General features: G+C 45.5%; 1 protein-coding gene across 1 annotated transcript in view; it reads right to left on the bottom strand.

Annotated features, from left to right (window-relative positions):
* Positions 1 to 115: 115 nt before the first annotated feature.
* IARS2 (isoleucyl-tRNA synthetase 2, mitochondrial) overlaps positions 116 to 14,566 on the bottom strand; it is a 44,704-nt gene continuing 30,253 nt past the window's right edge. Inside the window, exons 17-23 of the mRNA XM_070932398.1 lie at positions 10,598 to 10,723; positions 5,757 to 5,888; positions 4,667 to 4,773; positions 4,274 to 4,419; positions 3,251 to 3,441; positions 596 to 737; positions 116 to 447 (exon numbers count right to left, since the gene is read on the bottom strand). Coding sequence (XP_070788499.1) covers positions 305 to 447; positions 596 to 737; positions 3,251 to 3,441; positions 4,274 to 4,419; positions 4,667 to 4,773; positions 5,757 to 5,888; positions 10,598 to 10,723 — 987 coding nt within the window. The 3' untranslated portion in view covers positions 116 to 304. The remainder of the gene's footprint in view (positions 448 to 595; positions 738 to 3,250; positions 3,442 to 4,273; positions 4,420 to 4,666; positions 4,774 to 5,756; positions 5,889 to 10,597; positions 10,724 to 14,566) is intronic.

Genomic DNA, 14,566 nt, shown 5'->3' with positions numbered 1-14,566 from the left:
ACCACCTAAGTGCTAAAGTCTAAAGTTAACTGTCAGCTACTAAAAAAGCCAACTTGTTCATGGATTTGAATTCCTCTTGTGCTGCTTTTCAGACTTACAAAGAAAAGGACTATCAGGCATTTTAGTAAGCAGTTTATTAAGTGTACAAGCTTAAATATATACACGTGAATTTTGAATTTAGCTTTCCAGCTCTCAGATAAACAATATGTTGGTTTCTGTGTAGATACTTCTATATTCCACGTTTTCTCAAAATGTGAATCTTGCTTTAGCCAGCACAGCTATTTGACTGCTATGGGAATAGGTATCATTTCTCACCAAGTATCTGCATACAACGTGCACATGGAGTGTCTGCTGAATCAGCAGTGTATTTTCGACAACGGGGGCATTTTGATTTGGCAGCTGGTAGAACAATGACTTTATAGGCAGACTCCTCTCGGATATCGCCACCTATTTCAGAAAAGGTTCAAATTAATCCCACATGAAAGCCCATTCTTTGTTGATTTATCTCTAGATCAAGGGAAGTCCTCTAGTCCTATCATCACATGCCCCAAACACACTCAACATGTTGTGGATGTGTAACAAAAATCTACTTTACCTTCTAAGTTTATCAGAAATGTGCCTTTAATCATATCGTCAGTATTCACATCTCTAGGTATTTCAGTCAGCAGTGTTGTCTGTGATGCCATCATTATTTCATTTAACTGAGATGTACTAGAGCACTCCTCAGGTTGCAGCACCTAATGACAAATTATCATGCTATTTATTTGTTGAATTTATATAGCTGCCTATTCGCCCATGGCGACTCCAGGCGGCTTACTGAATACATTTAAAACAATAAAACTAATAAAAAGGATCAAATTAATATAATAAAATTACCCCCATCCCCCGCTCCAGCACAGCAGATCACACGAGCCATTTAATGGGCTCCATCCTGCTCTGGGTTCCCCAGGCAGAACCAGGTTTCCAGCGCCTTCTGGAAGAGAACTAGAGTGGGGGCCGTTCTAATTTCTGGGCGAATGATGTTTCAGAGAGGAAGCCACCAAGGAGAAGGCCATTCTTCTGGGTCTCACCAGGTGTATCTCCCTTGGGGATGGGACCTGTAGTATCCCCTGCCTCCCCGCTCTGATGGGTCGGGTAGATGTGACTGGCAAAATACCAGATAACCTGGTCCCAAGCCATGAAGGGCTTTAAAGGTGACAACCAGCACCTTGAATTGCACCCAGAAGCAAATCGGCAGCCAATGCAGCTCCTGCAGGAGAGATGATACATGTACACATCGGGGTCTGCACAAAACCATGCGGGTCACTGCATTTTGCAGCAACTGGAGCTTCCGGATGCTCTTCAAGGACAGCCCCATGTAGAGTGTGTTGCAATAGTCAAGATAGGAAGTGTCTAGGGCAGTGGTCCCCAACCTTTTTATCGCCGCGGACCAATCAGCCTTTGATAATTTTACCGTGGCCCGCTGAGCGCGCGCAGGGGTGGGGGCTTTGGGCCACACGTGCGTACCTGCGCGGGGCTCTCTTCCCTGGAGCCTTTGCGCACGGCCCAGGAGCTTTTGCGCACGGCCCAGGAGCCTTTGCGCTGCAGCGTTCATGTCCCCCGGCCGCTGTGCGGCCCGGTGCCAGGTACTCCATGGCCCGGCACCGGTCCGCGGACCGGGGGTTGGGGACCACTGGTCTAGGGCATGAGTGACTGTGATTAGGGATTGTTGGTCCAAGAAAAGGCGTGACTGGTGCACAACCCGCAGTTGCGCAAATGCCCTCCTGGCCACGACTGCCACCTCTCTTCAAGCAGGAGCCGTGAGTCCAGGAGAACTCCAAGATTACGCACAGGGTCTATTTGGGGTAGTGCCACCCCATCCAAGACAAAAGATGGCAATTCTCCCTGAGCCAACAAATCCCAAACCCAGAGCCACTCAGTCTTGCCAGGGTTTAGTTTCAACCCGTTGCTCCCCATCCAACCCCTAACAGCCTCCAGGCACTGCGAGAGGGAAGACACGGCATCACTTAACTCACCACGGACTTGTTTTTGAAAAGGGTACAAATGCAAACAAATTGGTGACAACTCTAATTAAGACAATAAACTAGGCCTGTTTTGCCATACTTGAGCCATGATGAGATTTGGTAGCAAGGCCTGCAAACTTAAGTCTACAATGGCTTGTTCAGACTTAATACTGAACATTAAATTCAGGCTTAATGCTGTGATATTGGATGTATGCAGAAGACTTTATTATAATTTTCATTTATGGTGCTGGTGTACCATTATTTACAATTCAAGCGTTCCCAAGACATGACCACACTAGGGAAGTATGTTATATATCTACATCATGTTAGTCTGTAATTGTAGATATATAGTAGGGCTCTACAGCCCTAATACTCAGTCTTTTTACAAACATGAGATTATCTGAATCCTCAAATACTTTGCGTCTATTTCAAGAAACTGAAAGCACCAAATAAAAATAAAGTAATGGAGAAAATCCTGGTTACAAACAGTTCAGAGTCCAAGGTTGAATATAACTGAACTGCATATCTTGTCCCTTAAAAGTAGAAAAGCCAACAAAAACAAAATGGAAGTCAAAGGAGGTCTCTATTTTGAAACGGGCAAGAAAACAAAAAACTTTTGTGCTCAATATCATAAAATCATAGGGTTGAAATTGGGCAATTAAACGTATTTTATATCTTGTCTTTGAATTCTTTATCTTGCTTATCTAAATTTAAAGTAGTTATCATAATAATAAATGAACGTTTCTATCTCTGAGTTGGACCATTACAGGTAGTTCTCAACTTACGACCATTCTTTAATGACCATTCAAAGTTGCAATGGTGCTGAAAGTGACTTAGAACCAATCCCTGCACTTACGACCACTGCAATGTCTCAATGGTAATATGATCAAAATTTGGGCACTTGGCAACCAGTATGTATTTATGAAGGTTGAAGCATTGGGGAATCACATGATTACCATTTATGACCTTCCCAGCAAAGCAACAAGCAAAGTCAATGGGGGAAGACAGCCACAGCAAAACAATCATAAAATTGGCCATGGCTCACTTAATGACTACATCAGTTAGTGAGAGAAGTTCTGGCCCCAATTGTGATAATAAATCGAGGATTACCTGTAATTAACTGAGTAAATATCACTTTATATTCGTAAGTGTTTCTGAATTAAGGCTTTATAAATGGCTTTTCTTAAACATTTGAAAATTAAAGTACTAGTTAAGATGCAATATTAGGTTATGACTTTTCTGCTTACCTCCATTAATTCAAAGAACAGCCCAGGCTCAATCACTAGTATCACCTGATATTCCGCAGCATTTTTGCCTGCAATAAAGCCAAGGAAACCATCTCTCATAGCACATGCTCCATCCACTGCTTCTTCAAGGCCTGGTTTCTTCCATACAGCACTTGTGGTCATCCATCCGGAACGAAACACACTATCTGACTCTTGCAAAAGAAAAGGGTGGAGAAAACAAATGCATTGGACAGTTCTGTAATAGTCGCAGATAAACAACATTGTACTATATAAAGCTAAGAATAAGGGTTAAAATTTTATGTGGGCTTGTCTGAACCCAATCCAGAAACTTCAGCTGATGGAGATACGGTTGCTCATTGAGGCGAATTCATTAGATTACACACCAATATTTGTCTCCGATCAAGGAAACAATTTCTATGAATTAAAGTTCCCCATCCACCTTAAGTGGCCACACTTGAATTTATATGTACCTGCCTCCCAATAATTTTTAGTAATGCAAGCCAGATCAGCAGTTTCTCCTAGAGCAGGAGTGTCAAACTGGCAGCCTGTGGGCTGGATGCATCATGTGCAGGCCATGCCAACCCAAGCTCTGCGAATGGGAAAAACATTGCAAAACGTCATGTGACGTGACGCCACGAGTTTTGACACCCATGCCCTAGAGTAAGCGCTAAAGTTACTTTATAGAATGGTTTATTTAGGGTGCTTTTAATTTTAAATTTTGCACCAAGCAAGGGTTTGAATTCAGTAATTTGACTTTGATTCCATAAATCTGCAAACTTGCATAGACAATTACTTTATTAAGGTACTAGTGTGACTTAGCTTAATTTAAAAATGTATACATGCAAATTTCATCCTGCAGATAAGAATTTTAACGATTAAATAAAATTAATATTGATCTATTCTTTACAACAGAAATGTAAATTAAATGAGTATTGAACTCAACACATTAAGAGGTTTATGTGAAGAATATATCAGAACCTCAGCAGAATGTCTGTTTTCTTCACCGTTTTATAACTCTCATACCTTTTCTGTATGGACTATACTGGAATACCTCTTCAGCCAGATGTGGAAGAATTGGTGCAAAAGAACGAACCACTGTATCCAAAACTGCTGCCAAGGCTGTTTGACATGAACGGCGTTTAGCATCTTTTTCCTCTTCACAATAAAGTCTGGATTTTAGGAAGCAAAATAATTGGAGAAACTATTTCTAAACATTAAATATTGTTGGAATAAATTATGTGTATCAAAATGCATGTGAGCTGAAGAAACTAGCCGTTTATGTTTATGTTTACAAAATAATCCATCTCACTGTGTCTATTCAGGAAGCATTTATTTTGGGGACAAACAGCACAGAGCATGCATTTCTCATTTTTTGAGGCTTCCTTATCTGATAAGGGGATAAAAAAGTTCACATACCTGTCCTTAATTATACTAAAATAAAAACTGGAGAGATCTTTACTACAAAAGGCTTGAAGTAATCGGATGGCTTTTCCGTAGTCATGTTCCTTATATGCCTGTGTAACCTAAGGAATAAAGTACAAAAATACCCAAAAACTAATTTAAAATGCAAATAACTGTTATTCCAAATAAAAATAAAAATGGAAAGGAGACAGGAAGCACCAGAAATTAGAAGTTAGAGAGTATAAATAGTACCTTTAATCAGAATCTAAATTATTTAGATTATTTAGCTAGTTAATCCCAAAGGTGCTTTTTCAAGAGGCAACTGGACTTTCTTTATCCTTGAAGCTGTTTCGCCTCTCATCCAAGAAGCTTCTTCAGAATGGATGGTTGAGAATTTCCATAGACATTTAGCTAATCATTTTTGCACATTCATACTACTTAAAGCAATACCAGACCATCCATGTATTGTCCTTGCCTTCTCCTCCATACTACCCTGTCCAAGATTTCTCCAGTCCTATAACTGTCTCCCTCCTTATCATAAAATTAGGTTTTGACAATCCACCCCCCTACTCCTTCCAAGATATAATAGTGGTTTAGATGATTTCATCTTTGGCTTTGTTGATTTCAGCAAAGGAAGAAAGATGATGTCTAACTGTAGCATGGCCAAAGTATCCAAACAGTCTTGGCTATGGAGGATCTAATCCAGCAAACATCCACAGTAGAAGATTGGAAGCTGGTAGTTAAATGCTGGTCTCTGAAAACATGCTTTCTACTTTCAAGCTGTAATTTTCTTCTCTATTCACATTTTGCTAATGTATTTGGTAAACACAATGTTAAGGTTTTCTACCGGGTAGAATGTTTACTAAAGATGGAGAAATGGATGGAGAAACTCTACATGCACAAATGCTAGCAGAAAAGTAGTAGGTGGTAGTGGTCTGTTGTAAGGGATTCTCTTAAGTCGCAAGTTGATATCTCTAGCAGTTCTGTTCTAGTACAATAATGCAACAGTTAAAAGAGTTTTTTTCTCCAAAAATGTATCTATCCATTTCACAGACAATCACTGTGTGCTAAGTGTCCATAGTTCCAGCCATTCCCTAGTGCTTACCTTGTTAGCAAAGCCATGCAGTAGATGAAGTATGTACTGGTCTATCAGATACATCTCTGATGTGGGGATAGAGTCTGTCTCTGGGCTGAAGCCAGTGAGATTCCCCAACAAAAAACGGAGTGTATTTCGAAGCTATCAACAAATTCCAAAATAGTTCATGAAATTCAAGTAATTATTTGAAAAAAAATGTTTACCATAAATATAACCATGTATTTCAAATATGCTATTTATTTTGGGAAGCAAAAAGAACCCTGGAGATCTTTCAGACAGACTCTTCTACCTTAAGATTTGTTTTGAGATTTAGGGTGAGATGGCATGGCAGTATTTAGAACTTTTCTGGAAATCATCCAAGAGAGTTGCTAATCCTAAAACTGTATGGGATGATTCTCAATAGCCACTATATTTCTTCCAGTTCTTTCACCAGCCTCTTCTCCAAAGGTTTGGTTTTCCGTGATATAGAAAGGAGAGATTCCTAATGAGTAAAGCTGTCTTAATTCCCATTAATTAAGAGTTTGACTCTGTGACCCTTGATGACGTGGACAGGACTTTGGGGAAACTTACTGCGGCCACATGTTTGCTGGACCTGTGTCCCTCCTGGTTAGTACTGGCTTCCCGGGAGGTTACACGAGGCTGGCTCCAGGGAACTATCAACACTTCATTGAGTGAGGGTTACCTCCCCACGGCCTTGAAAGAGGCAGTGGTGAGGCCTCTCCTCAAGAAGCCTTCCCTGGACCTGGCAGTATTAGCCAACTACCGTCCCGTCTCCAACCTTCGCTTTGTGGCGAAGGTTGTTGAGAGTGTGGTTGCATGACAGTTTCCGCAATACCTGGAGGAAACGTCTTATCTAGATCCATTCCAGTCGGGCTTCAGGCCCAGGTACAGAACGGAAACGGCATTGGTCGCATTGGTAGATGATCTCTGGAAGGCTCGGGACGGGTTGTTCCTATGTTCTGGTCCTGTCAGACCTCTCAGCGGCTTTTGATACCATCAATTATTTATTTATTTATTTATTGCGATTTATATGCCGCCTTTCTCCCTAGGGACTCAAGGCGGCTTACAAAATGACAACTTCAATACAAATCACAATACAATATCAAATTAAAATCAGTAACCCAATTAAAAACGATTTAAAATTATACCAGTGTACCCCCAAACGGATCAGTTTAATTGGCGGAAGAGCCACGTCTTCAGCTCGCGACGGAAGGAAAGAAGGTCGGGGGCTGTCCTGAGCTCAGTGGGCAATCCATTCCAGAGGGTCGGGGCTCCCACAGAGAACGCCCTCCCCCTGGGGGTCGTCAGCCGACATTGTTTGGCCGACGGCACCCTGAGGAGGCCGACTCTGTGAGAGCGCACAGGACGATGGGAGAACGGCTGGAGATGGTCCTGCAAGTACCCCGGGCCTAAGCCATGAAGGGCTTTATAGGTGAGCACCAGCACCTTGAAACGTATCCGGAGTGCCACCGGTAGCCAGTGCAGCTCATGCAGGAGAGGTGTTACACGGGAGTATCTAGACGCCCCCGTAACTACCCGCGCGGCTGCATTTTGGACTAGCTGAAGCCTCCGGACACATCCCAAGGGCAGCCCCATGTAGAGGGTGTTACAGTAGTCCAACCTAGAGGTAACAAGGGCGTGAGTGACCGTGGCGAGGGCATCCCGGTCTAGGAACGGACGCAACTGGCGCACAAGACGGACCTGTGCGAAGGCCCCCCTGGTTACGGCCGTCAGATGGTCATCTAAAGACAGCCGAGAATCCAGGAGGACACCCAAGTTGCGGACCCTGTCGGAGGGAGCAAGGATTTCACCTCCGATCATTAAGGATGGAACCTCCAGATCCCGGGATGCCGGCATCCACAGCCACTCAGTCTTGGAAGGGTTGAGTCTAAGCCTGTTCCTCCCCATCCAAACCCGCACCGCTTCCAGGCAGTGGGACATCACGGAAAGGGCATCCCTAGGGTGGTCAGGGGTGGAGATGTAAAGCTGGGTATCATCAGCATATTGATGATACCTCACCCCAAAACCACGGATGATCTCACCCAGCGGTTTCATATAGATATTAAAGAGCAGAGGGGAGAGAACCGATCCCTGAGGCACCCCACAAGTGAGAGGCCTCTGGGAGGATCCCTGACCCCCCGCCCAAACAGACTGCAGACGGCCCGAGAGATAGGAGGAGAACCACTGTAAAACAGTGCCTCCTAACCCCATCCCCCTGAGCCGCTGCAGCAGGATACCATGGTCGATGGTATCGAATGCCGCTGAGAGGTCAAGAAGGACCAGGATGGAGGAGCAACCCCCATCCCTGGCCCGCCAGAGATCGTTTACTAGGGCGACCAATGCCGTTTCCGTGCTGTGGCCACGCCTGAAACCAGATTGGTAAGGATCCAGGTAGTCAGTTTCCTCCAGGAATTGAGGGAATTGCTGTGCCACCACGGACTCAACAACCTTCGCTAAAAAGCGAAGGTTGGAGACTGGACGGTAGTTGTTAAGTACGTCAGGATCCAGGTTAGGCTTCTTAAGGAGGGGTCGAACCACCGCCTCTTTAAGCGCAGCGGGAAAGACCCCTTCCTTTAGTGAAGCGTTGACAATAGCCTGGATCCAGTCTCCAGTCACCTCCCTGGCTGCCGAAACAAGCCAGGAGGGACAAGGGTCCAGTAAACATGTGGAAGACCCCAACCTACCTATAATCCTGTCCACGTCATCCAATGAAACAGGCTCAAACTCAACCCAGATGTCTCCACCGAGACTAGGCCCTGTCACCTCAACGGACTCTGTCCAGTCGGAGTCCAACCCAGTCCGAATCTGAGTGATTTTATCTTGCAGAAACTGTGCAAAATCCTCAGCACGGCCCTGTAAGGGGTCCTCCCTGGTATCATGCTGTGCCGGTTGGAAGAGTTGGGGATGGGGGGCACCATGTTACGGTGGTTCTCCTCCTTTCTCTCGGACCGGTCACAGTTTGTGTTGGCAGGGGGGCAGAAGTCGACCTTGAGATGCCTCATATGTGGGGTGCCTCAGGGGTCGGTTCTCTCGCCCCTTTTGTTCAACATCTATGTGAAGCCGCTGGGTGAGATCATCCGTGGCTTCGGGGTGAAGTACCACCAGTACGCTGACGACACCCAGCTGTACATCTCCACCCCGGGCCACCCCAATGATGCCCTTGAAGTGATGTCCCGGTGCCTGAAGGCCATGCGGATCTGGATGGGGAGGAACAGGCTCAGGCTCAACCCATCCAAGACTGAGTGGCTGTGGTTTCCGGCATCCCGATATAGTCAATTGACTCCATCACTGACTATTGGGGGCGAGTCCTTGGCCCCCACGGAGAGGGCTCGCAATTTGGGCGTCCTCCTGGATACACAGCTGTCCTTGGAGGAACATCTGACAGCTGTAGCCAGGGGGACCTTTTATCAGGTTCTCCTGATCCGCCCGTTGCGGCCCTTCCTAGATCGGGATTCCTTGTGCACAGTCACTCATGCCCTCGTCACCTCTCGCCTGAACTATGGCAATGCTCTCTACATGGGGCTCCCCTTGAAGAGCACCCAGAGACTCCAGCTGGTCCAGAATGCGGCCGCGCAGGTAGTTACAGGAGCTGCATGGCGCTCCCACATAACACCTCTCCTGCGTGAGCTGCACTGGCTCCCAGTGGTTTTCCGGGTGCGCTTCAAGGTGTTGGTTATCACCTTTAAAGCACTCCATGGCATAGGACCTGGATATCTTCGAGACAGCCTGCTGCCACCAATGGCCTCCCACCGACCTGTGCACTCCCACAGAGAGGGCCTCCTCAGGGTGCCATCGGCCAAGCAATGTAGACTGGTGGCCCCCAGGGGGAGGGCCTTCTCTGTGGGGGCACCTGCCCTCTGGAATCAACTGCCCCCAGAGATACGAAGAATTCAAGACCTTGGTGCCTTCCGCCGTGCCCTGAAGACCTTTCTTTTTCAGCAAGCAGGGCTAGTTTAACACTTTTTAAAAGGTTTTTAAATGGGTTTGTTATTGTTCTTTTAATTATGGGGCCAAACATATATATATCTTTTTAAATTGTTTTTAATGTTTGTATCTATGTTTTTCACTTTGGCTGTACACCGCCCTGAGTCCTTTGGGAGAAGGGTGGTATATAAATTTGATAATAAATAAATTAATTAATTAATGATGAGTAAGTCTTTCGATTAGAATACAACACTTGGACAGGTATATTGCACTTGAGGTCTAAGTACAGGTGACATATAGTTTGATATTTTATACCAATAATTAGTGAAATTTGCAGTTTAAAAATGTCACACATTGAATACCACATGTAGAAAGAACAGACAGACAAGCGGAACTTCCCTGGCTGCCTTGTGATATTTAGTTTTAAAGGCCCATTAAAATCCCTGTTCCCAAAAGCAAATCCATGGGACAATTATTTTAGGATCAATAACCATGAAGGGATAGAGTCAGTTTGTACTTCAAAAGTAGAGTAGAAACTAGGAGATCCTGCCTTAGGTACAAAAGTTAGCTGCTGGACTTGGGCCAGACACTTTCTCTCTGCCCTAGGAAGAAGGCAATGGCAAATCTAAAGCTCAACATTTTTGAAAATATTGCCAATAAAATTGCAAGCAGTTGTCCACGTATTTGCTAAGAGTTTGCTTGAAGGTACAGATAAATAAATAAATACAGCCATGATGGGTAAAGGCATTACTATTATCATAAGATACACAAGTGAAAATTATTCCAATGGCAAAGGAAGAGAAAATTACTATTGAGATACTATTGATACACCTTCTTTCCTGACTACATACAGTATTCCAGAAAGCTGAACTATTTTTGTAGTGGCTCCTACTTAGAAAAAGGCATCAGTGTGTTTGTTTGCTTACCTTGTTAATATCGTCTTGAGCAGAACTGAGCACAGTAGGTCCAATTTGCACTTCTGTATACACATTGGACTCAGCCACCCACCAGCGTAAAGTATCAGCCCCGTATGGTGGCTCAGTCCTGTGGTCCTATACATTGACAAGATGGTGAAAGAAACACCTTTCAGTGCTGATAATTGCTCAATGAACCCTTGTTCTCCAAAATAAATTCAACATATTATTTTATAACTGTGCAGCAAAGTTGGCCATAAAGACATTTCCCCAGAAGAATGTAGAGATTCTGTCAGGAATCGGGGGAAAATAAATCTCTGACAAGGTATTTGTTGAACAACTCATGTGAAAGTTAAATGCTGAATAGTGTAACTCTACAAAGCATGATTGATGCCTCACTAAAAAAGAAACAAGTTGCTCATGTTTTTTATTATTAGATTAGATTTTTATCTCACCTTTATTATTTTATAAGTAACTCTAAACAGCAAATGTACATAATATTCTCCCCTCCTATTTTCTCCATAGCAACAACTCTGTGAAGTGAGTTAGGCTGACAGAGAATGATTTGCCCAAGGTCGGCCAATCGGCTTTTGTGCCTAAGGTCAGACTAGAATTCACAGTCTCCTGGTTTCTAGGCCAGCACCTTAACCACTACACCAAACCAGCTGCCTGCTGCAAAGTGAAAAGGAGGGAAGTCAAACTATGTTTGCTACTTGAACAACCTTGACATCAGTCAAGGAGGGACACTGCCAGAAAACAATTGTCCTGCTTGCTGCTCTGTAAAATATCATACACATGCACACACATATTCTCATACCCTAGCACACAGAAGTAATGTACCATTTTGATAAAGTGATAGACAGGCCCAGATTGTTAGCCATGGAAGATCACTGGATAACTTTGGAACAGTCATCCTCTCTTGACCCAAACTTACTTCACAGAATTGTTAAATGAAAAAATTGGAGGGAACACCTTGTATGCTTGACTTGAGCTCCTCCACAAAAGAAATTAATAAAGCAATAAATAGCTGCTGATACAACTATTTAAGGATGGCTTCCTCCTGAGGTCTAACTTAATATAAAAGAAGCAACAGTTCTGGGGTGAATCCGGAAGTGCAGTTTTCATGACCTATAAATATCTCCTAGGTAATTTTATTGAAAAACAAAACCTATAAATCTTTAATGCCGATTAGGTTGGCTAATAGTGATATGGCGCTCACGTCCAGTATCTAGGGATTGAAGATTGAGAAAGATTTATATAAAGCATTTCCTACACATTAGTATCTGTCTCACAAGTAAATCTGAATTTTAAAGTTAGGTCTGACTCTTTGTGAACAAGATTGATCAAGAGCCCTAAGCTTGGCCCTTAGAAGATACAGTAGTAAGTAGAGACAAGGTAGCAGAAGCCCACTGGGGAGAAAAAGGCCCTTCTTTTGTTTCCTTTATAGCTGGTTGGCACATAAGACTAAACCATATTTATTTGTACACACCTCCCATTTCCCCCCACAACATCTTCGGAGGGTAGGTGAAACTAAAAGAAAGTGACCAATTCACAATTACCCAGTGAATTTCCCTGGTTGTGAGTGGACTTGAACCTACCAACCTTTATTGCTGGCCTAACACCTCAACCACTATACTTTACTGTGTTGGCCACTCCAATTCACCAAAACAATCATCCCCCCACCAGCATAGTCACTTCTACTTGAGCCAGGCACAAAGGGACTCCCCATCAGTTTGTGCAAATGAAATGCTACAAAGGTCCTCAAAGCAGTCCTGCCTGTTGAGATCTGTTTTTTATTGATCTAAGTGCACAGAGTAAATTCATTCACAAAGCTCTTAAAGGTGAACAAACTATGGCAATGCACACTGTTGTTGGGCCCTGGTTTTCCACTAGTTTTGCTTAGCACTTTATGTGTCATAGGAATGAAAGATACAGAAAAAGAAAGCCAGTCTCTACACAGAAATTGAAAAGGGGCGTTGGTCCTACCTGATACGCTCCTTCTCGTTGAGTGGAGACAGCAGCCAGGACGGGTAGCAGCAGCCAATCAGCATGAAGGACTGGGTCTATCAATAATATTAAGTCCCGCCCTTGTTGCCGGGCAGACCCGCTTTAGGCGAAGGACTGAAGAGATAGACTCGGCGTGTGGGAGACGAAGAACCAAGGTCCAGAAGAAAAAACAAGAGGGGAGCACCACCAGACTGGCAAACAACAAAGGGAGGGTCTGGCTGCTGTCTCCACTCAACGAGAAGGAGCGTATCAGGTAGGACCAACGCCCCTTCTCCATTGAGAGTGGAGACAGCAGCCAGGATGGGACATACCCCAGTTCACTGTCCCGAAGGAAGGGCGGGGCCAGACTGGTGAGAAACATCCTCCCCCGCAACCACCTGTTGCAACACCTGTCTACCAAACGCAGCCTCAGCGGAAGCAAATGTATCGATCTTGTAGTGCCGAATGAATGGGATAGGCGAAGACCACGTAGCCGCCCGGCATATTTCTAACAGCGAAGCTTGAGTAGACCAGGCCGCCGACGTGGACGCGCTGCGAGTGGAGTGTGCTGTTACATGAGCCGGTCGCGGGAGAGAGCGGAAGTCGTAGGCCGATGCGATGGTTTGCCGGATCCAACGGCCAATTGTAGATGCTGACACACGAAGACCCAGAGAAACGGGTAAGAAGGATACAAACAAGGCCTCCGAATGGCGGACCCCAGCCGTTCTCTTCAGGTAAATACGCAGTGCCCGCCGAACGTCTAAGGTGTGCCAACGACGTTCCCGAGGATGAGATGGTCTGGGGCAGAAATTAGGAAGTATGAGTTCCTGGGACCGATGAAACACTCAGTTGACCTTCGGAAGGAAGGTGGGATCCAGACGAAGCACCACACGGTCAGCATGAAAAACACACAGATCCGAGCGAATTGACAAGGCGGCTATCTCCGAGATACGTCGGGCCGAAGTTATGGCCACTAGGAAAGCGACCTTGCAGGATAACAACCGGAGGCTAGTTGTCCGCAACGGTTCATAAGGAGGGCCCATAAGAGAGTTCAACACCAACGGCAAGTCCCAGGTTGGATAGCGATGCAAAACCGGGGGAGATATGTTAGCAGCACCCCGGAGGAATCGTCGAATCAGAGGATGCTGTGCCAAGGATGAGAGAGAACCACAGCGAAGAACAGAAGAGATAGCCGCCACCTGGCGTCTCAAGGTATTAGGAGAAAGGCCCTCCGAGAAACCCTTCCGAAGGAACACCAACACGTCCACAATAGATGCTTGAAGGGGTGAAACATCACCACTGGCACAATAAGAGCAGAAAGCCCGCCAGGTAGCCGAGTAAATCCGGTTAGTCGAAGGGCGACGAGAGGCTTGGATAATCTGGATCACATCGCCAGGAATGTTTGCGGCACTCAGACATTGCCGCTCAACCGCCAAGCGGTCAAACTGAGCCAAGGTAGGTCTGGATGAAATACGGCGCCCTGAGAGAGGACGTCCTGATCGGATGGGAGACGCCAAGGCGGGGCGATCGAAAGAGACACAAGGTCCGCAAACCAAGGCCTCCGAGGCCAGTGAGGGGCCAACAATATTACCTCCGCCCGCTCTGCCAATATCTTCCGGATGACCTTGGGAATCAGAGAGGTCGGAGGGAAGGCATACAATAGGCCCCGAGGCCAAGGGGATCGCAGGGCATCGGCGGCAACGGCTTGAGGTTCTGGGTAACGGGCGATGAAGAGAGGAAGTTGGGCATTCAGATGCGTGGCGAAGAGGTCGATCACAGGAGAGCCGAACCGAAGAACCAGAGCTCGAAAAATGCGGGGATGAAGCCGCCACTCCGCAGCATCGACTTGTTGACGGCTCAGCCAGTCCGCCTGAGTATTGTTGATCCCTGAAATGTACTCTGCACGAAGAGAGCTGAGATGACGTTCCGCCCAGAGACCTATCGCCAGAGCTACGGACAGCAGAGACTTCGACCTGGTTCCTCCTAGTTTGTTGA

The sequence above is a fragment of the Pituophis catenifer genome, unplaced genomic scaffold, assembly GCF_029215685.1.
Source record: "Pituophis catenifer annectens isolate HBS135680 unplaced genomic scaffold, rPitCat1.0.hap2 SCAF_1, whole genome shotgun sequence".
Taxonomy (NCBI): domain Eukaryota; kingdom Metazoa; phylum Chordata; class Lepidosauria; order Squamata; family Colubridae; genus Pituophis; species Pituophis catenifer.
The sequence above is the reverse complement of the archived record's forward strand: the minus strand, read 5'-3'. Positions and strand labels throughout refer to the sequence as shown.